The sequence below is a fragment of the Apodemus sylvaticus genome, chromosome 17 (assembly GCF_947179515.1).
Source record: "Apodemus sylvaticus chromosome 17, mApoSyl1.1, whole genome shotgun sequence".
NCBI lineage: Eukaryota > Metazoa > Chordata > Mammalia > Rodentia > Muridae > Apodemus > Apodemus sylvaticus.
The window spans coordinates 42,647,016-42,667,259 of NC_067488.1; the positions used below are offsets into that span (position 1 = coordinate 42,647,016).

At 49.1% G+C, this 20,244-nt stretch overlaps 1 protein-coding gene and 1 pseudogene across 3 annotated transcripts in view; both read left to right on the forward strand.

The window, feature by feature from the left end:
- The window catches only part of Dennd3 (DENN domain containing 3), a 57,992-nt gene that overhangs the window by 8,532 nt on the left and 29,216 nt on the right, over positions 1 to 20,244 (forward strand). For all 3 annotated transcript variants that reach the window (XM_052161682.1, XM_052161680.1, XM_052161681.1), the window contains 6 exons: positions 3,181 to 3,292; positions 8,689 to 8,808; positions 9,121 to 9,339; positions 12,883 to 13,001; positions 18,101 to 18,256; positions 19,559 to 19,655. In XM_052161682.1, the coding sequence (XP_052017642.1) occupies positions 3,181 to 3,292; positions 8,689 to 8,808; positions 9,121 to 9,339; positions 12,883 to 13,001; positions 18,101 to 18,256; positions 19,559 to 19,655 (823 nt within the window). The remainder of the gene's footprint in view (positions 1 to 3,180; positions 3,293 to 8,688; positions 8,809 to 9,120; positions 9,340 to 12,882; positions 13,002 to 18,100; positions 18,257 to 19,558; positions 19,656 to 20,244) is intronic.
- On the forward strand, positions 13,640 to 18,094 carry LOC127668078 (creatine kinase U-type, mitochondrial-like; annotated as a pseudogene).

Sequence of the window (20,244 nt, forward strand, 5' to 3'; positions counted from 1 at the left end):
TACACTGTCATGCCTTCAGATATACCATAAGAGGGCATCAGATCCTATTACAGATGGCTGTGAGCCACCATGTGGTTGCTGGAAATTGAGCTAAGGACCTCTGGAAGAGCAGCCAGTGCTCTTAACCACTGAGCCATCTCTCCAACTCCTTTATTATTATTTTTTAAAAAGAACATATCCGGGGTCAGGTGGTGGTGGTGGTGGTGGTGGTGGTGGTGGTGGCGGCGGCGGCGGCACACGCCTTTAATCACAGCACTAGGGAGGCAGAGGCAGGTGGATCTCTATGAATTTGAGGCCAGCCTGTTCTACAGAGCAAGTTCCAGGACAGCCAGGGCCACACAGAGAAATCCCACTGTTACCACCACCACCACCACCAAGAAAAAAAAAAAAAGAGGGAGAGAGAGACTAGCTAGGCATGCCATAGTTACCTTTAATCATAGCACTTGGGAGGCTGAGGCAGGAGGATTGCCTTGAGTTTGAAGCTAATCTGCCCTATGTAGTGAGTTTCAGGCCAGCCTGGGCTACAGAGTAGGGCCCTGTCTCAAAAACAATAACAATAATATAAATAAAATAAAGGTAAGAAGAGATGTATTTGAAGGAAGCGTTGGGCTTCATGACCCAAGAGAGTCAACTGTTTTCTGGATGATTTAGTGACATTCACAAATCCATCGAGTCTGGCATTGACAGCTTCTTCTGCTGCTAATGAATGGGATTTCTGAGGCCATATGGTATTTCTGAAAGGCCAGGAAGGCATCTGCTGGGGCTCAATGGATACCTATAATCAGAGGCTGTCATTGAGAAGTGGGATGGGGTCCTCCCTGGGCATTAGCCAGCTTTAGAGTCCTGTGCTTTTGGCATTTCAGAAACCGTGGTTCAAGAGTTAGGGTGTAGCTCCACTGGGAGATTGTTGTCCAGTGTGTGCAAAGCCCTGGGTTGCATCTTCATAAACTTGGCCTGTAGAGTGTGCTGGCCGTCCCCTGACTACAAAGACAGAGGCAGGAAAGTTAAATGTAATTCTTAGCTACGCAGGGAGTTTGAGACTAGCCTAGACTACATTTAAGAAAGTCACGGTCCTGGAATTGGCACTTCTGGTTTGACTGTAGACAGAAGGTGTCAGGCAGCATCAGGTCCCAAGGCAGAAGAGCAAACCTCAGAGTCACTGAGTTGCTAAAAGGCACTTGGTGTCTTTTAAGACACACTTAATCTTTACACTTGGGTCACACGGTGAGACAAGTACCTGCTGGCTGAGCAGGAATCTTAGCGTGAGTTCCCAGCATTTGTGTTTGAATTCCAGCACTTTAGTGGTTCACTTTTCAAACAGAGCTGCGTCTTAGACATTCTCGAGTTCATTCGTAGTTCATTCTTGAGTCTGCAGTAGACAGTCTCTTTGCAGAACAGAAAGCTTGGTTGAGATGAGGAAATGTATGTTTACGGAAAGGTCTGGCAGCTCAGGGAGTGATGGAGGGCTCTTAGGACTGCTTTCTCCTCTTCTCCTCACTGATAGTTTTCATTCCTTGGAAGTAGACAGCCCTGCCACCTCCCAGGCCCTCCTCCATAGAGCAAGTTATGGTTTTCACACTTTGTTGTTAGAAGTTCACGGCTGAACTGGTGGACCTTTGGAAGACAGCAGGGAGGTGTGCTTTCTCATTCTTCCTGGGTGGTTCTCTGTGCCAGTTAAGCAGTTAACTAATCACCTCCTGCTAGGTACCAGGGCAAACATGTGATATCAAAATATCTACTGTCATGTGCTTTGGGTTCCCTCCTTCTGGGGTCACCGCTGCACTCTCAGGAGTGGAAACAGCTAGAGGGGAGCAAATGACAGAAATGCAGAATGTATCGCATGTGGGGTGTGGTGGTTCACAGCTGCCATCCCAGCCCACCATGGCAGGTAGGGGGCAGGGAAGGTCAGAAGTTCAGGTCATCCTTAACTAACGGGCAAGTTTGAGGCCAGCATGGGCTATAGGCAACCCTGCCTCAACCAACTAACCAAAATAGCATGTCCAAACAGGCTTTGGATACACATCAGAAACAATAAATACATTTGTGCTGGGGACAGTGGATTACAGGCAGTTTTTATTTTAAAAAATGTTACCTTAATGCTATCATGTTTTTACAATAAATTAAAAAATGGAATACTAGCTTTTTAAAAAAGATTTATTTATTTTATGTATGTGAGTACACTGTCTTCAGACACACCAGAAGACGACATTGGATCCTATTACAGATGGCTGTGAGCCACCATGTGGTTGCTGGGAATTGATCTAAAGACCTGTGCAAGAGCAGCCAGTGCTCTTAACCACTGAGCCATCGCTCCAGCCCCAAATACTGGCTTTTTCTATGTCCTAACATAAGTCCTGTGAAGAGTTACATTTGGTATTTGTATTTGGTATTTATATTTGGTATTTATGTAAAACGGGAAGTGCTGGACTGTGGCTGTGATGGGGGCTGTCTTTCCTGGGGACTGCCTGACAAGTTGGGGCCCATGGGGTACTCTCTTAGCCCTGTGAACAGCATGTCTCCTCTCAGGCGTGACCGCTGGGCTCTTTATAGTTCTGCAGGCAGGGTGACTTTCTCTCCTGGTCAGAGCTCCCTCCTTAGGGCCAAATTGTCACTCAGCCACTCCCCTGGGGTACCAACTGCACTATCACATGCGGTAATGAAGGTCAAGTTTATTGAAGTGCAATGGAGTTTCTCTGTTGGTTCTTTTCTTATATCCCCTGTGACTACTTCCAAGATCTTCTGCCCTTAAGTTAACTCCCCTAGGGTAGGCCTCTGCCCCAAGGCTAACACTTACCTGTTTTATTTGTTATTTCTTGATTGATGCAGTGGTTTTGTGGTTTTTTGTTTTTGTTTGTTTTGTTTTTGACATGACTTCTCTGTGTAGTTTAGGCTGGATCCTTCTACCTCAGCCTGAGTGCTGGGATCAGGCATACCTGGCCACCCCGGACATTTTCAAGTTTTACTATAGAAGTATGGATGCACTTTGGAACCTTCCTCAGGCGCTTCAGAATGTCATGTTTCTCACAGAATCGTCACATGCATTCTGTTATACACACACATTCAAGCCATTTCCCCCCCCCCCCCACAAATCCCTGTGTGATGATGGGATCCCTCCGCTCTTCAGTCGGAGTGTGGTTGTACTTGTGACTTGTGATTATTGTTTGTTTTTATTAATTTCAGTTTATTGACACATCTGAAGCTCTGTAAAGATTTTGAAGTTGACAATCACATAAAGGATTTCGCCGCACGACTCTCATTAATACCCAGTCCACCGCCTGGGCCGCTCCACTTGGTAAGGGGGACCAGGAACTGGGCTGGGGTTTTCTGCAGTGTGTTGAAGGCAGTAGAATGTTTGAAAGTGTCTCAAGTTTCAACCATGTTTAACCTGCCCTCCAGATGCTGGTCCCCTGGATCCCTCATTGAATGGCTTCACGTGCTCACCTCTGCAGGGAAAAGTCAGATATTTGAACTAGGGTTTTGCTGAGTGGTGTGACTGGCAGAGCTGGCCATGTGTGGGTCCATTTAGTATTAACCCATGAGATCCTAGTTCTTGCTCTTCAGAAATTATATAGCCCAACGTTCAGTCTCAGGAAGTCCTTTTAGTTTACCTAAGTTTGACGCTTTCTCTTCATTTGTGTGTCTTGGATGTTGGGGACCAGGCTTACCTTAACCTTACTGCAATGTTTAAGAGCAGACAGGTATTTCCCCACTTGAGTTCCAGTCAAGAAATGTTACTAGCTCTTTCAGGCTCCCAGAGGGACAGCTCTGGGGACTGTCCCATCCTGCTGGGAGCTGGGAAGGCACAGTGCTGTTCTTGGCAGTAAGGATGTGTGGCAGTGACTTCTCTCATCTTGGAGGGTCAGGAGGTAGAGGCTAGACCGGAACTAAGTCTGGGCTTCTGGCCAGAAGCCCACCTATAGTTCTCTTCTGTCATCCAGCCCTTAATTTTTTTTTGTTTGTTTTTTGTTTGTTTTTTTTGAGACAGGGTTTCTCTGTGTAGCCCTGGCTGTCCTGGAACTCATTCTGTAGACCAGGCTGGCCTCAAACTCAGAAATCCGCCTGCCTCTGCCTCCCAAGTGCTGGGATTACAGGTTAATTGTTTTTGTTTGTTTGTTTGTTTTGTTTTGTTTTGTTTTATTTTGTTTTTTTGAGACAGAGTTTCAGAACTGCTGCCCTGGTTGTCGGGAAACTCACTCTGTAAACCAGGCTAGCCCCAAACTCAAATCCAGCTGCCTCTGCCTCCAGATTGCTAGGATTAAAGGTGTGTGCTACCATGCCTGGCTTAGCCCGCATTTGCCCAAACTGAACCAGCAGCTGGGGATGAGGTAAACAAACAGAAGAGTCTGTGAGGCGGGCCATGTTCTGAACATGGTGTAACCTGCTCTCCAGATGCTGGTCCCCTGGATCCCTCATTGAATGGCTTCACATGCTCACGCCATGAGGTACGCCATGTTCAGACTGTAACACAAGTCAAGTTGGAGACGGGGCAGCCTGCGCCTACCACTTCCTGCTCCCCTTTTATGAGTGGTGGGTGAGACTGCGGAGCTGGGTGAATGGGTCCTGCTCATCTACACACACAGACTATGTGATTCCGTGATTCCTTTTTTTTTTTTTTTTGATATTTTTGTTTGTTTGAGACAGGGTCTCATTCTGTATAGCCTTGGCTGGCTGGAACTCAGGCCAGCCTTGAACTCAGAAATCCACCACCTCTGCCTCCCAAAGGCTGGGATTAAAGGTGTGTGTCACCAAGCCTGGCAGGACATGTATTTTGTTTTGTTTTGTTGAGACAAGGTTTCTCTATGTAACAGAACTGCTACCGTGTGTTTTAATTTGACTCAGAACCCTGAGAGGCAGAGAGTCCAGCCACCCACCCCTCTAACCCCCAGGGACGTCACGAGGAATGTGGCCGTGGTGCAGGTGCAGGCTGGGGATCTTTCATCCGAACTGCTTGGCACCACAAACCTTAGAATGTGTGTATTTGCAAGCCTGGATCCCAGCACTCTGGAGACAGAAGCAGGTAGATCCCTGAGTTCAAGGTCAGCTTGGTCTATAAAGCTCGTTCCAAGGGCAGCCAGAGCTACACAGAGAAACCCTGTCTTGAAAAATGTAAAAGAAAGAAAAAAATGTACATTTATATAAAGAACTATATTAGTGAAGGAACTCAAGTCTAAACATGAAGTATGCCTCTGTCTCATGCATATCTTACCCTATAACCTGAAAGAAATCTTTCTTCTTCTTTTTATTTATTTCATGTATGTGACTACACTGTAGCTGACTTCAGACACACTGGAAGAGTGCATCAGACTATATTACAGATGGTTGTGAGCTACCATGTGTTTGCTGGGATTTGAACTCAGGACCTCTGGAAGAGCAGTCAGTGCTCTTAACCGCTGAGCCATCTCTCCAGCCCCCTGAAAGGAATCTTAGCCCAGTACTTTCATTAACACATTGACAGATTGGTTTTATGTGTACGGGTGCTTTGTCTGTACTTTCACCTTGCATGTTTATTTTCCATGCCGCTGTCCCCACCCATGGCAGGACACTCGCCCTTCTCACAAGGGATTAGAAGTCACAGCCTGCTTGTCAGCCTGCTGGTTCTCCCTTCACATGTCCCCTGCTCAGTGGCAGCAGACAGCAGCAAAGCTTCTAAGTCCCAGTTCATTTGTCTGCATGAAACTCCCAATGGGTTCCCACTGCACATCCTTAAGATGTTTTAAATTTAATTTCATGTATATGAAATATATTTGTAGCCGGGCGGTGGTGGCGCATGCCTTTAATCCCAACACTTGGGAGGCAGAGGCAGGTGGATTTCTGAGTTCAAGGCCAGCCTGGTCTACAGAGTGAGTTCTAGGACAGTCAGGGCTACACAGAGAAACCCTGTCTCGAAAAACCACACACACACACACACACACACACACAAAGAAATATATTTGTCCGAATATATTCCTGTACCCCATGTGTATGCCTGGTGTCTTCAGAAGCCAGAAGAAGACATAGAGTCTTCTGGAACTGGAGTTATAGATGGCTCTAAGTGGCCATGTAGGTGCTGGGAATCCAACCTGGATCCTTTGAAAGGGCGACAAGTGCTCTTAACCACGGAGCCACCTCTCCAGAGCTCACATCTTTAACTCGGCCCGCATCTTTGCTTTGGTTCACTGTCTGCTGTCTGTGCCTCCCATGCCCTGCCCAGTGGTCTCCAGCTTCACGCATGTCCCCTGGGTGCTGACAAGGGCTTTTCCTCTGATCTGTGGCCAGCTCCTCTGCAGCTCTCAAGAAGGGCTGTGATTTCGCTCTTCTGTGCGTGTTCTATCTCTCTTCTGCTGTGTAGCCGTCCTGCTGGGCGCATACACTGCCTCACAGTGTTTGGCAAACTTTCTTCCGTTGAGCTCTACCCCTCCAGCCCTCTTGTGACTCTGAGACAGGGGCTTCCTAAATTGCCCAATCTAGTCATGAACTCACTAGTACCCCACTGCCTCAGTTTTCCAAATAGTTGGGATTATAGGCCTGGGCCACAAGGCTCAGCTACTGTATTGCATTCCTTTGCTTGGTGGTCCTGAGTACTCAGAAACAGGGACATGCCAGGCCAGGGTTCAACCATGAGCCCTGTGCGACCCACCTGCCTCATTTGAAGTGGGTCCTGGTCCTGGAGACACCCCGCCCTAGCAATCACAGAGTATGGTTAGGATGTACGTGGTGGCACCGTCACTACCAAGAGGCTTTTGTTTTCTTGTTTTCCACTTTTCCATAGGAAGATACACTTGACACAGGGGCTTGCGTGAGTGTTGGGCTGTCTGAGGGGTGTGTGTCCCCCACTCCTTTGACTTTGTGTCAGCAGCGCTGCTCCCCATCTGATCTGATGCCCATCGCGGTCCCGATGTCTGCTTTGCCTGTGCCCGCTCTTTCCATTCTCTCCGGGTAGGGGAAGGCACGCGGCACCATAGTGGAAGCGTAGCCGCACAGCTATGTCTTGCTGCAGGGACCAGAACATCTCTATTTCTTCCCTGCCCGCTTCAGGTCTCTCACACGCGTAGGCATGCAGCAAATGTGGTGGAGCTGAAGTGTTATTTCAAAATAATAAGAGTGATAGGTCTTCCTTAAAGTGTTCAGAGTTACAAGTTTGAAAAGAACTGTGGGTATTCAGTGAGAAATACTTAGGATATGTGCTTTCAGTAACCAATACAAGCGCAGCATAATACCCAAGATTTTCTTCTGACATGCTCAGTTTAGAATTCATGCAGACGGGACAAATGTCTGGGTTGAGACTCAGCTCTGTCCTTCGGTGACCAGCGTGCTGACTAGTTAATAGGCTAAGGACGTTAGAGGTAGGAAAATAAGGAGGTAAAGGTCATTCTTTGCTAGATTGTGAGCTCAAGGCTAGCCTGGGCTACATGATACCCTATCTAAAAAGACAAGACACAACATCATCTGGGCCTGGGTTCAGGTCCCAGCAGAAGTCACTGGGAACAGCCTTTCCGCATGACTGTCCTCCAGCTTGTCCTGTCCTAGCCTGCCCTCCCTCGGTGCTTGCCTTTCTGTGCAGTGAGTCTGTGTGTCTGAGTGTGCTCAGGTGTGCATGGGTGCACGTGTGAGCTCTTGCCATGAAGGTCAGAGGGCAGCCTCGGTGTCATTTCTTAAGGGCTCACCAACTTTTTCTTTTTAAGAGATAGAGTCTCGCACTAAGATGCAGGGTTTCTGGTTAGGCCACACTGGTTGGCAAATGCTCCAGGCATCCTCCTGTCTCTGCCCTCCCAGCCCTGGGATGATGACTTGGGGATGGTGGTAGTGATTTTCTTTTTTTTTTATTTAAATTTTTTAGATTTATATTTTTTTAATGTGTAGAGTGCTTTGCCCACATGTATTTAGGTGCACTGTGTGTGCGCATGGTGCCTCATGGAGCTTAGAAGAGGCCATTGGATCTCCTGGAACTGGAGTCAGAGATGGTTATGAGCCACCGTGTGGGTTCTTAGAATCAAACCTCCTGTAACAAGTGCTCTTAGCTACTGAACTATCTTTCCAGCCACTAGTCCGTCATCCTCCGTCGTCGTCCTCCTCCTCCTCGTCATCATCATCTTCTTCTTCTTCTTCTTCTTCTTCTTCTTCTTCTTCTTCTTCTTCTTCTTCTTCTTCTTCTTCTTCTTCTTCCTTCTTCTCCTTCTCCTTCTCCTTCTCCTTCTTCTCCTTCTTCTCCTTCTTCTCCTTCTTCTTCTCCTTCTTCTCCTTCTTCTCCTTCTTCTCCTTCTTCTCCTTCTTCTCCTCCTCCTCCTCCTCCTCCTCCTCCTCCTTCTTCTTCTCCTTCTTCTTCTCCTTCTTCTTCTCCTCCTCCTCCTCCTTCCTCCTCCTCTTCCTCCTCCTCCTCCTTCTCCTCCTCCTTCTTCTCCTCCTCTTTAGATAGGGTTTCACTGTGTAGCATAGGCTGCCCTGAACTCAGAGAGGTCTGTCAGCCTCTTACTCCCAAGGGCTGGGATCGTGTGCCACCGTGCACAGCCCCTTCACAGTTGGGTTTTTGCATGGGTGCTAAGGATCTAACTCAGTGCTTCGTGTTTGCAGGCAAGTGCTCTACAACTGAGCCATTCCCTAGCCCTCAGTTTCTAATGCTGATGTTTTCTGTGCCCAAATGGTGGGTGTGGGGCACGTTGACCCCTGCTGTAGACAGCTCTCTGAGTTAATGCTAGCTCTTGGTCCTCACAGATATTTAACATGAAGCCGCTGCAGGTCGTCTTTCCCTCTCGAGCGGACCCCGAGAGCCCCGTCATCGACCTGGACCTTCACCTGCCCCTCCTGTGCTTCCGGCCTGAGAAAGTGTTGCAGGTGTGTGGGTGTGAGGAGCAGCGGTTGCTAGACAGGATTGAACTGGGTTTTATAGTGGGGGTGGGGCAGTCGCCTCAACCTCTGGGTGTGAACCCCAGGACTGCCAAAAAGCAGGCGCTGAACCAGGAACCCAGAAACCTGAGTACTCAAAGTTACGTGTCTGTAAGCAGCTTTGACTTTGGTTTTGTAAATAGAATGCAGGATGAGGGTAAAAGCAGCCTCTGGTGTGTGTGGCGGGGGGAAGGGGCTCCCCAGGCCCAGCCCAAAGCGTCCAGAAGCAACTGGAAGCAAACGATGCACTTGCTTCTTTAGATCCTGACCTGTATCTTGACGGAACAGCGCATCGTGTTCTTCTCCTCAGACTGGGCCCTGCTGACGCTCACGGCCGAGTGCTTCGTGGCCTACCTCCACCCCCTGCAGTGGCAGCACACCTTTGTACCCATCCTGTCAGGCCAGATGCTGGACTTCGTCATGGCTCCCACCTCTTTCCTCATGGGCTGTCATCTCGACCACTTTGAAGAAGTCAGAAAGGTTAGGGAGGGAACTTTGACTGGGAGGACTTCATCGTGCGGCCATTGTGACTTCATTGTGCGTCTGGCCATTGGGCGGGAAGCTGCCTTTGAAAGTGCTCTGTGTGTCTCCACGCAGTGAAAAGCAAAGAAGAAAGCGCTTGCAGGCCGGGAATGCACCACTGTTGTGTCTGTGGGTTCCCGCGCTCCGGACACCGCACCACACACGTAGTATACATGCATAGACAACACAGAGAGTACCATGTCTTCTGCCCCTGTGCTATTATGAATGTGCACACACCGCACGGTCTTATTTACTCTTTCCTGTCTCTCTGTGCCTTGGGATGTGTTTGAAATCGGAACCCCTGCAATTCAAGGGCCAGAGAGCCTTGTGTTACCTCCCAGCCCACTTAGGTCCAGAGCAGTGCCTAGGGCTTGCAGTAGACTTTGAGTGGGGGACAGACGCTCAGGCGATGGAGTGGTGTTACCTCTAGCCTCTGCTGCTAATCAGCTCTGTAACCTGGAAGAGTCAGTCCCTCTCTGGGGAAGGGAGGCAGCAACATGGTTGGGTGCAGGGCTCCAGTCTTGGCTTGTGGATGGCCACTCTGTTGTCACCACAGCATGCTTTGTGCTTTGCTGTTCTGTTTTTTTTAAGATTTATTTATTTATTTAATGTATATGAGTGCTGTATCTGATTGCATGCCTGTGAATTGAACTCAGGGCCTCTGAAAGGGCAGCCGGAGCTCTTAACCACTGAGCCATCCCTTCAGCCCTGCACCGCTGTTTTCAGTATCTCTGCTGTGCTTTGGTAACAGTTGGCATGAGTGCGCAGCAGGCTTCTCACAGTGTCAGAGGCATCCACTGCTCTGGGGGTTCTCCCTGTGTGGCTCTCACTGAAAGAGCCAACCTCTTCCTCTCTTAGATGTCAAAGGACAGCAAATTTGTCAACCTTGTTGCTACAGTGAGGATCGAAGGAAGCATGGAGTAGCTCCTGGCATACTGTAGGAGTTGAGTTGGTGGTCACTGTGCACTGATTGGAGATAGTGTTTGTTTGTGACAGAGTGTCACACTGTGGCCACCTAGGGCGCTCGCGCCCTCTCTGCCTCTGCATTCTTCTGCCTCGGTCTCCCCAGTGCTGGCTCTGGGATGTGTTTAAATTGTGATCTGTCATGGGTCCAAGGTAGCCGGGTCCATCCGTCAGCTTGAAGATGGTAGACAGATGATGGGGTCATTCCCTTTTAGCTGTCATGGCCATGCTGCTGAGGACCTTCCGAGGCATTGCCAGCCTCTCCCAAGATGGCCGCTGGACTTGAGGACACAGCAGTCTCATCTCATGGGCCTGCTTCCGATCCTGGTGCTCCTGTGAGCGGGAACCCGGCAGCTCAGTGCTGGCCCGTGTTCATTTACTTCCGGTTACCAATGGCATCTGCTATCTTTTGATGTGCACACTGACAGTTCCATAGGACAGGGAGAATGGCATTGAATTGGCTTCATTCCTTTTGGCTTTTTAAAAATTCTATTTGTGCGTGTGTGTTTATGCACCTATGAGGGGGCAGTGGCAAACACGCCATGGCATGTATGTCGAGGTCAGAGGACCATGTTTGGAAGTTGGTCCTCACTTTCCACGTCGAGATGGGTTCTGCCTCTATGCTGTGAACGCCAGGCCCGATGCATCATGAGCTCCACCGCACACTTCCCCGTGGAAGTGCTGGGATTAGAGATGTGGTAATGCACATCTATAGATAGATGCATGCCACATCTGACTTTTGTTATTTTAGGAAAGATTTATTATTTTAATGTGTGTGTGTGTGTGTGTGTGTGTGTGTGTGTGTGTGTGTGTGAGAGAGAGAGAGAGAGAGAGAGAGAGAGAATGGGATGGGGAGCTCTATGTAGCTCAGGCTGGCTCAGAACTCACTGTTGAAGCCCAGGTTGGCTTTGAACTTAGGATTTCCCTGACGTATTCACCATGTCCCGCATTTGACTTTGTGTGTTGAGCACTTTATGTATGGACAGAATCAGAGAAGGGAGGAACACTGGACACCCAGTGCTCCCCCCTCCTGGCTCTGCTCTCAGCCTCTGTCGGATTCTTTGTCCTCCTCACCATTTCCTAGAAACTTAGAGGAAATCCCGCCTCCCAGGCTGCCCCATTTCTCCTACGTGGGTGGATGGGTGGGCAGGCTTGTGTATTCTTGCCAAAGCCAGTGACTCACTGTGGAAAATAACTTAGGAAGAGGCTGTTCAGACCTCCCCGGGGTTGGAGACAGAGAACTTCACCCCACAAGCCTTGTGGACCAGAAAAAAAAACCAGGCACCCTGATGTTTAAAATCGTGTCTCTTTTTTTATGTCACTCATGAAAAGCCATCTTGTTTGGGCTCTTCAGGCAGGAAGCTTTTTTCTTCCCCCAGACATATTTACTTAGCAATTCCGGTCAGGAATCTTGCAGGAAACTAGCTTTGTGATTTATTTGTTCTGGAGGATTCCAAGAGCAGCATTTTGAGTTTGTTTGATGTTAACGCTTTTCATGGCTGAGGTTAGCAGAAAAGAACTAGGAGGCCCTGGAATGATCTAAGGCCACCTCTTGCACACACCTGCCGTTGACCTGGGGGACAGCACCGTGTGCCTAGCCTGAGAAGCCACATTTACCCAGTCAGACTTTGGCCCAGAACAAGTTGTGTTCGCATGTGTTACACATGCCACCCAAGGGTGGGGAATCAGGGCAGGAGTGGTATCTTCTGAGTGTCCCTGTCTCTTTCTGCAGACTCGAGAGTCTTGGGGTCTAGACCTATGCATGCATATGTAGTACTTGCTGTCACAGATAAGACTTTATAAGTCCCCCAGTGTGCATATTTTCAGAATTCCACCCCTGTATTGAGGTCACTTAGCCTTGTGGTCTGGGTCCTGAGAGGCAGAGCTGGCTAGGCGCTGAGTGATCTAGTGGGCAGTGAGTATGAGTGGTATACTTGGGAAGTTCTGGAATGCTCCTTCAAGGTTCCATGAAGTGTTACATGTAGTATTTGCCCCAGGGATGATGGAATCTGGCCAACCTGCTCAGCATCTAAACTCAGAGAAGGGCTGTGGTCCACACACAGATGAACTGCTCAGTTTTCACAGGGAAAGGGATTCTGAGCCCTGGCGCAATCCAGGCGATCCTCCAAGACAGCTAAAAGACAAGGCACACGTCCTGAGCCCACTCTCCAGGGCTCTAGAGTGGTCAAAATCACAGGGACCCAAAGTAGAGTGGAGGAAGAGACAGTGAATTAGCCTCGAGTGGGGACAGAGGCTCTGTGGAAGGTTCAGAGGTGAGGAGCTGTGAAGGCTGAAGAGCAAACAGAACTGATGCTGTGGTAAAGCGTATATTGTGGCCATTTTCCTGCAATTCAGAATAGTAAGAGGCAGGCATGTTGAATCAGATTTACCCATTGCCAGAACTCCCAGCACCCCATACTTCCTGGACACACCGAGCAGGATGGCTTGACCCAGGCACTGCCTCAGAGGCTGCAGTACATTTGCAGGGTTTTAACAGCGCGTGCAGAGCAGAGTCTTACACTGACCTCTGCCTTCCAGGAAGCTGATGGTTTGGTCCTGATCGACATTGACCATGGGACTGTCACCTGCTCCTCTTCTACCGACAACATAGACATTCCTGATGTCCCCCTGCTGCTGGCACAGACCTTCATTCAGAGGTGATGTGAAATGGTGTGTGTGAGCATGCCTGGGCTCCAAGTCTGTGTTTGCTACTTCCCTGATTTCTCATTGGGGTGTATATTTTATATAGTTAGGATTTGGGCATTGTGTTTGAATTTTTATTTATTTATTTGTTTTTCAAGTTTATTTATTTATTTAAGACAAGGTCTTACTATGTGGTCCTAGTTGTCCTGGAACTCTCTGTGTAGACCAGGCTAGCCTTGAACTCAGAGATACACCTATATCTGCCTCCTGAGTGCTGGGATTAAAGGCATGAGCCACCACGGCCTGGCTCTCTAGATTCTTGTTTTTTTCTTTTTCTTAGTACTAGGGGTCACATCCGGACTTGTGTGTGTATGTGTGTGTGTGTTAACTGCTCTCCTTCTGAGCTACAGCCCAGCCCTTGTTTGTTTTTTAGGCAGGGTCTCACCGTGTAGTCAAGGCTGGCCTCCAACTCCCCATCTTGCTATCTCTGCCTCTGAGTGCTGAGGTACAGATATGCTCTCTGGTTCACTCTGGTCCTCCTGCCGGGGGCCCCTGGACCGCTGGGCTGGGAAGCCAGGGCATTGCGTTTGAGCATGCGTGCTGAGCTTTCCTGAGCTCTCATGCGAGCCTTGTGGAAATTCCCTTTGCCTGGATGGTGTCTGCTGATTATTGGGAACGTATCCCTAGTCTGAAAACCCAGGATTTAAAATACTTCAAAATCTGTAACATTTTGAATGATGACTCTGTGCCAGAAGGAGAAAATGCTTCATCCAGTCTCGTATGACCAATCACATTAAAAACACAGGGTTATGAGCCAGGCAGGGCTGGCATACACCTTTAATTCCAGCACTCAGGAGGCAGGGGTTGATGGATCTCTGAATTTGAGGCCAGCCTGGTCTACAGAGTGAGTTCTAGGACATCTAGGGCTACATGGAGAAACTCTTTGTCTAGAAAAATAAAAAACCAAACCAATCCAAAAAAAAACTGTAAAGTGCCTTCATCTATGTCTTCACATAAATGATCTTGGTGTTTAGGTTTAGGTCCAACGCTGAGATATATAGTATATGCTGAGTGTATACCTATTCATAGGTATATAGCATATGCATATGTATAGGTACATGTAGGTATTCAGACTTTCACACCTGAAATACCTCTGCTTTCTAAGTTCTCAGCATATGCTAAGCCAGCATGGTAGCACTGAGCCACACTCTGCTAAACAAAGTATTTTGGGAAACCTGAATATAGAAGTATAGCACTTGGTTTTGTTGTTGTTGTTTTGTTTTGTTTTCCCATTTCTTCCACCATTAGAAGGTTTTTACACTTAAAAAAAAAAAGCCTTTATTGAGCTGCAAAGAAGGAAGAAACTCACCATCCCCTGCCCAACCCAGCCTCACACCCAGAGCAATCAACAGTTCCTGACTTGTGCCAGATCCTGCTCTGAATCCCGTAGCCGCATCCCCTAGCTGTGGTTGGTCCCTTCTCCCATGTGCTGTCTGTCCATCCTGGACTCAGGCCCCTGGCTTTGGCTGGAGTTGGGTCTCTTGCCACTGGGATCCTGCTCCTCTTAGAATCTGTAGGAGCCGCCTCTGGTGAACGGAGGAGACTGTATCCCCCAAGCGCTGAGTACCCAGACCCCCGGAAGCACAACAACTGCATGGCCAGTCACCTGACCCCAGCAGTCAATGCAAGGCTCTTTGAAAAGACACCCACTGGCTGGACACGAGATCCAGTGCATCCAGACAGGAGTGGACAACCCTGGCCACCCCTTCATCAAGACTGCGGGCATGGCGGATGGAGATGAGGAGACCAATGAGATATTTGCTGAACTGTTTGATCCTGTGATCCAAGAGCGGCATAGCGGATATGACCCCAGGACAAGGAAGCACACCACTGACCTTGATGCCAGTAAAATCCGCTTTGGCTCCTTCGATGAGAGGTATGTATTGTCCTCAAGAGTCAGGACTGGCTGAAGTATCAGGGGACTCGGTCTCCCTCCAGCCTGCATCCCACAGAGTGACGAGAGGTAGAACATGTCATGGTGGGCACTGAGTGGCTGGAAGGGTGACCTGGCTGGATGGTACCGTAGGCTCAGTGAGGTGACAGAGGCTGGACAGCAACAGCTTATTGGTGACCCTCTTCTGGTTGATAAGCCTGTGTCCCCATTGCTGACCGCAGTAGAATGGCTGAAGACTGGCCAGATGCTCAAAGAATCTGGCACAACGATGAGAAGAGTTTCCTGGTCTGGGTGAACGAGGAGGACCACACATGGGTCCTCTCTATGGAGAAAGGCGGCAACATGAAGAGAGGGTTTGAAAGATTCTGCCAGGGCCTCAAACAGGTGGAGAGGTGGATCCAGGAACGAGGCTGGGAGTTCATGTGGGATGAGCATTTAGGATACATCTGACCTGTCCATCTAACCTGGGCACTGAACCGGGCAAGAGTACATATCAAACTGCCACTGCTAAGCAAAGATAGCCGATTCCCAAAGATCCTGGAGAACCTAAGACCGCAAAAGCGTGGAACTGGAGGAGTGGATACTGCAGCTACAGGCAGTGTCTTTGACATCTCTAATGTGGATCAACTTGGCAAGTCAGAGGTGGATCTGGTGCAGCTGGTCATCGATGGGGTGAACTATTTGATTGACTGTGAACAGTGTCTGGAGAGAGGACAGGATTCGAATCCCTCTACCTCTTGTCCATGGCAAACATTAAATCCCCATCCCTAGTGGATGACTCAAGATCCCAGGACTTCTGCATATTTAACAGTGATCCGTTCTTCTTGCCCGGGACCTGCCTCTTGCTCCCTGTCCTAGTAAAGACTCCACATTAAAAGAACAACAACAACACACTTTATTTTAGGTATATGAGTGTTTTGCCTGTGTGAATGTCTGTGTATCATGTGTGGGCCTTGTGCTTTTGAGGATGACAGAAGAGAGCATTGGATCCCTGAAACCGCAGTTACAGACTGTTATAAGCTACTGTGTGGATGCTGGAGATGGAAACTGGGCCCTCTTAACTATTCAGCCATCTCTCCAGAACCCATCCTTAGAAGTTTGAAAGCCTCCCAAGTCAGGCTGGAGAGATGGGCCAGTGGTTAAGAGCATCGACCACTCTTCCAGAGGACCCAGGTTCAATCCCACCGCATCCACATGGCAGCTTACAACTGTCTGTAAGTGTTTCAGGGGACCTGACACCCTCACACAGATATACATGCAGGCAAAACACCACTGTACATTAAATAAAAACACAAAATTAATGGGCAGTAGTGATGCATGCCTTTAATCCCAGCACTCAGGAGGCAGAGGCAGGTGGATCTCTGAGTTTAAGGCCAGCCTGGTCTGAGTCAAGGCTACACAGAGAAACCCTCCCTCAAAAAACCAAATAACAGTAATAATAATAATAATAATATGATGTTTAAAAGAAAGACTCAAAAGATATGGTAGGGGAAACACATGGAGAGTTTGCCCTTCATGACTGTGGGAGCTCCAGTTATAGCTTTCCTCCTACTGCCGCCTGGGGGTTTGGGTCAGGCTCCTGAGTGGATTCTTACATTCCTGTTGATAAGCATGGCAGACATTCCATGCCGACCTGGCTGTTTGCTTTGGCGGAAGAACCTAGCACCGTTGGCATGCTTACTTTTCAGAATCCAAATACAGGGGTGTGGGGTGGGGTCCCTGCCATGGCAGCCCCCCTCCTCCCCCCCCAGAATGAATCTGTGGGTGGAGTGTTTTGCAGGGGTTCAGTTCAGGAACACTGTTTAATAAACCTGACAGGTCCATATGCTTCTAAGCCTGATCCAGGCCATAGCAGGGCCTCCCTTAACTTCCCTAGAAGACAGAGCACACCTATACACACACACTTGGCCAGAGGGACACAGGGCGGTAGGTTTTTCCTCCCAGATTCTCCTAGGCTGCAATGCTCTTTCTTTTCTTCTGATGAGACGCTTTCTTCGCTGTAGGTCAGAGATAATAACAGCCCTTTTCTCGGTAGTGCTGGCTCAGTGTGTGTGCGCGGGTGTCTGTGTGTGTGTATGAAGGACTAGGTTCTGCAGAGAACAACTACTCCCAACTGTGCCCAAACAGAAGACCGCCACACTGCAGGCAGCACCGCTGTGTTTCATGCAGGGGAGTCACTGGTGTTCTGTCCCTCCTGCACCCTGCTCTGTATTCTGCCTGGTGAATGTCAGTTTGGTGTTAATGTGCAAGGAACATTAACCTAACCCTGTCAGAGAGGGAAGGACCCGTGAGGCACCCCAAACCCACACCTGATCCTTGTGGTCCATGTGGTTTTGAACCGTGCTGGCCCTGCAAGCTCACTGTGTTCATGGCAGGGCTGTGGGCACCCAAGAGCCTCTCCTCCGCCTTACCCCTGGCTTCTCACAGAGCAGGGACAGACTGTCATAGGAGCACTCTCCTCAGACAGTCTGCCTTCTCCTGTCCTGCTCTGTGGCTGACTTCTCTGTTTTCTGGTTCCCCCTACTCTGGCGTAAGAGCCATGCAGTAGGGCCTCTGCCTGGTCCATACTCAGAGCTGTGCCTGGCCCACAGTGGGTGCACAAAGAATATCTGTGGAACAGACATGTGTCGCTTCTGCCTGTTTTAAATGGCAGGCTTGTTTGCTGGTGCCCAGAGTCTCCTCTTGGGCAATTTCATGTCCTTGAAATGCTGAGGATTGAGCCCTTATCACCAAGCTTTTCTCAAGACACAGGCTTACATGTTGATGGGAAGGCCAAACCCGAGGCTTGGTGGTGGCTCTGGGTTGAGGACCTGCAGATGAGCCAATGGCCACTCCATGCTAGGCCAAGAATGGTGGCACAGGACACAGAGTGGTGTCTGATCCTACCTAGACAAAGGATGCTGCTGGGTAACTGTTGGGAGCTATGGTTAACCCTCCTGGGAGACGACGACACAGGACATTTCTTGTGTTCTGGAAGGAGGCCTGCTTTGGTCTGAGGCAAGGCCTTCGTGTTGACATTTGGAATCGGGAATAAACTTTTGTAGCGCTGAGCTCTTAATGCCCTCCCTCACTGATGACAGGCATCAGAACATCTTGAACTGTCTGCCTGGCCTCTGCCCACATCACACCAGGTACTCAGCTTACTCTGCTTTTCCCCAGAGTCCAGAGTCTCCAGCTGCACCCAGATTTACACCTTGCCCACCTGAGCGCCAGCACAGACTTGAATGAGGGCCGAGCCCGCCGCCGAGCCTGGCAGCAGACTCTCAACTGCAAGATTCAGCATATCACTCTACAGCTGCTCGTTGGCATCTTCAGGTATTTTTAAGACCACAGATCTATAGGAGTGCCTACTGAGTTCATTCCCCAACCTTTCCTCATGACCAGACCAGCGCGGTCTACTCGGACCCTGCCCAGCACTCTCCCAGCCTTAACCATCTATCTCTATCACTGGACACTCGAATGCTATATCCAAGATGGCTTTCTGGGAGATGGTGCCTGTGTGCTCTGGCTGAAGACTCAGGGTCAGTCCAGGGAGGGTATGTTCCAGAAGTTGTGAAGAGATACCTGGGGCATATCCACAGGACTCGTGGCATCCAACGGGTTCAGGGGTTTTTTGTTGTTGTTTGGTTGGTTTTCTTTGCTCAAAGTGTGGTCCTGGGTATGTTTCTTTTTTATTTTTGAGAGATGAATTTTTAAAAAAGATTTATTTATTTATTTTATATATATGAGAACACTGCTGACACACCAGAGGAGCACATCAGGTCCAATTACAGATGGTTGTGAGCTACCATATGGTTGCTGGGAATTGAACTCATGACCTTTGGAAGGTCTCTTACGCTCTTAACTGCTGAACCATCTCTCCAGCCCCGGGGAGACAAATTTTTTTATAACTAAAGTGGTTGGATGTCTTTTTTTTTTTTTTTTAAAGCAAAACAACAACAAAACAGTTTATAAGTGTCAAGGTACAAGCCTGTGATCCCAAAATTTTGGGGAGGATGCAGAGGTCGAAGACCCATAGGGCAAGGCTGTCCTCCAGGTTTGAGGCCAGCATGAGCCACATGAGACTGTTCACCCTGCCCCAAAACAAAACAGTAGGAAGGAGAGAAGATTCCGGACTGTAGGACTCTGTCCCTAGATGAATGTGTCGTCACTCACCATGGGAGGAAGACACCAGGCATATCCACCTGGCCATACCCTGCAGGCCATCGAGAATTTATAGCATGTCACTGTAGCTCGGGGAGATTGTAAACTGAGGTCCCACGAGCTTGTGAGACAGGTGTGGAGTGGAGTGGCTTGGCTGAATAGACTTGTGGCTGCAGTGTGGGCAGCATTTTCATGTCTTCTACTTCCAAACTGACCTCTGAGACGGGTGGCTTTTTTTTTTTATAGCACAATAGCCAATCATTGACTCTTAATTCTCATAAAGAGCTGAGGTGGCAGGAGACAGTGGCCCCGCCTCCCAGCTTCTTCCTGGTTAGAGAAGTGATAAGGACCACGCAGTCCATCCTGATGCTGTCATCCTGGGATGCAGGAAGCGCCATTTTGCTGCTGGACAGCGTGACTTGGGGCGTTGTGGTGGCTGAGTGCATGCCCAGCTTCTCTTTGCTGCTTTGCTAGGGAAGTGAAGAATCACTTGAACTACGAGCACCGCGTCTTCAACAGCGAGGAGTTTCTCAAGACGAGAGCAGCAGGGGACCAGAAGTTTTATAAGCAGGTGAGAGGGGTGGGGCCTGGAGGCTCCGCCCACTTATTCCTCCATGTTGAAATGTTTCTCAAAGGCCTTTCCTGATCTAGTCATGTCCTAGTGTATTGGCCTTTTCAGAAGTTTCTCTTGTCTGGCTCCATCGCCTCCTCATTTCTAAATTAGCTTTGGAGTATAGTACATTAAGTAGGAGACACAGTATTAAGCATGTGGCACATGTGCCTTCCTGGGTGACAATGTCCTCGGGCAGGGCATCAGTCCTTTCTCCCTGTTCCTGTCTGCAGCCTGGGCAGCCTTTGCTATGTCTGAGAGGAGAGCTTGGCCCTGGGAGAGTGCATGCTAGTCTGAGAGCACTGGTCCTTTCTTTCTCTCAGAGACTGACCTTAGCTGAGTCTTGGCAGCTTCCTGACATTAGCCTAGGTTTGTGGGCGAGCCCACTGTTTCTGTCCTACCCTTAATGACTGGTTTGTCCATCATGCAGAACACACAGGGCTTTGATCTGGCAGGCAGCCCTGTGGACCCCCGTGGGTCTGCTGTGACATCTTTGAGAAGGGAAGAGCTGCCTGCCTCCAGGGTACAGGTTGACCCGGCCACTGGGAAA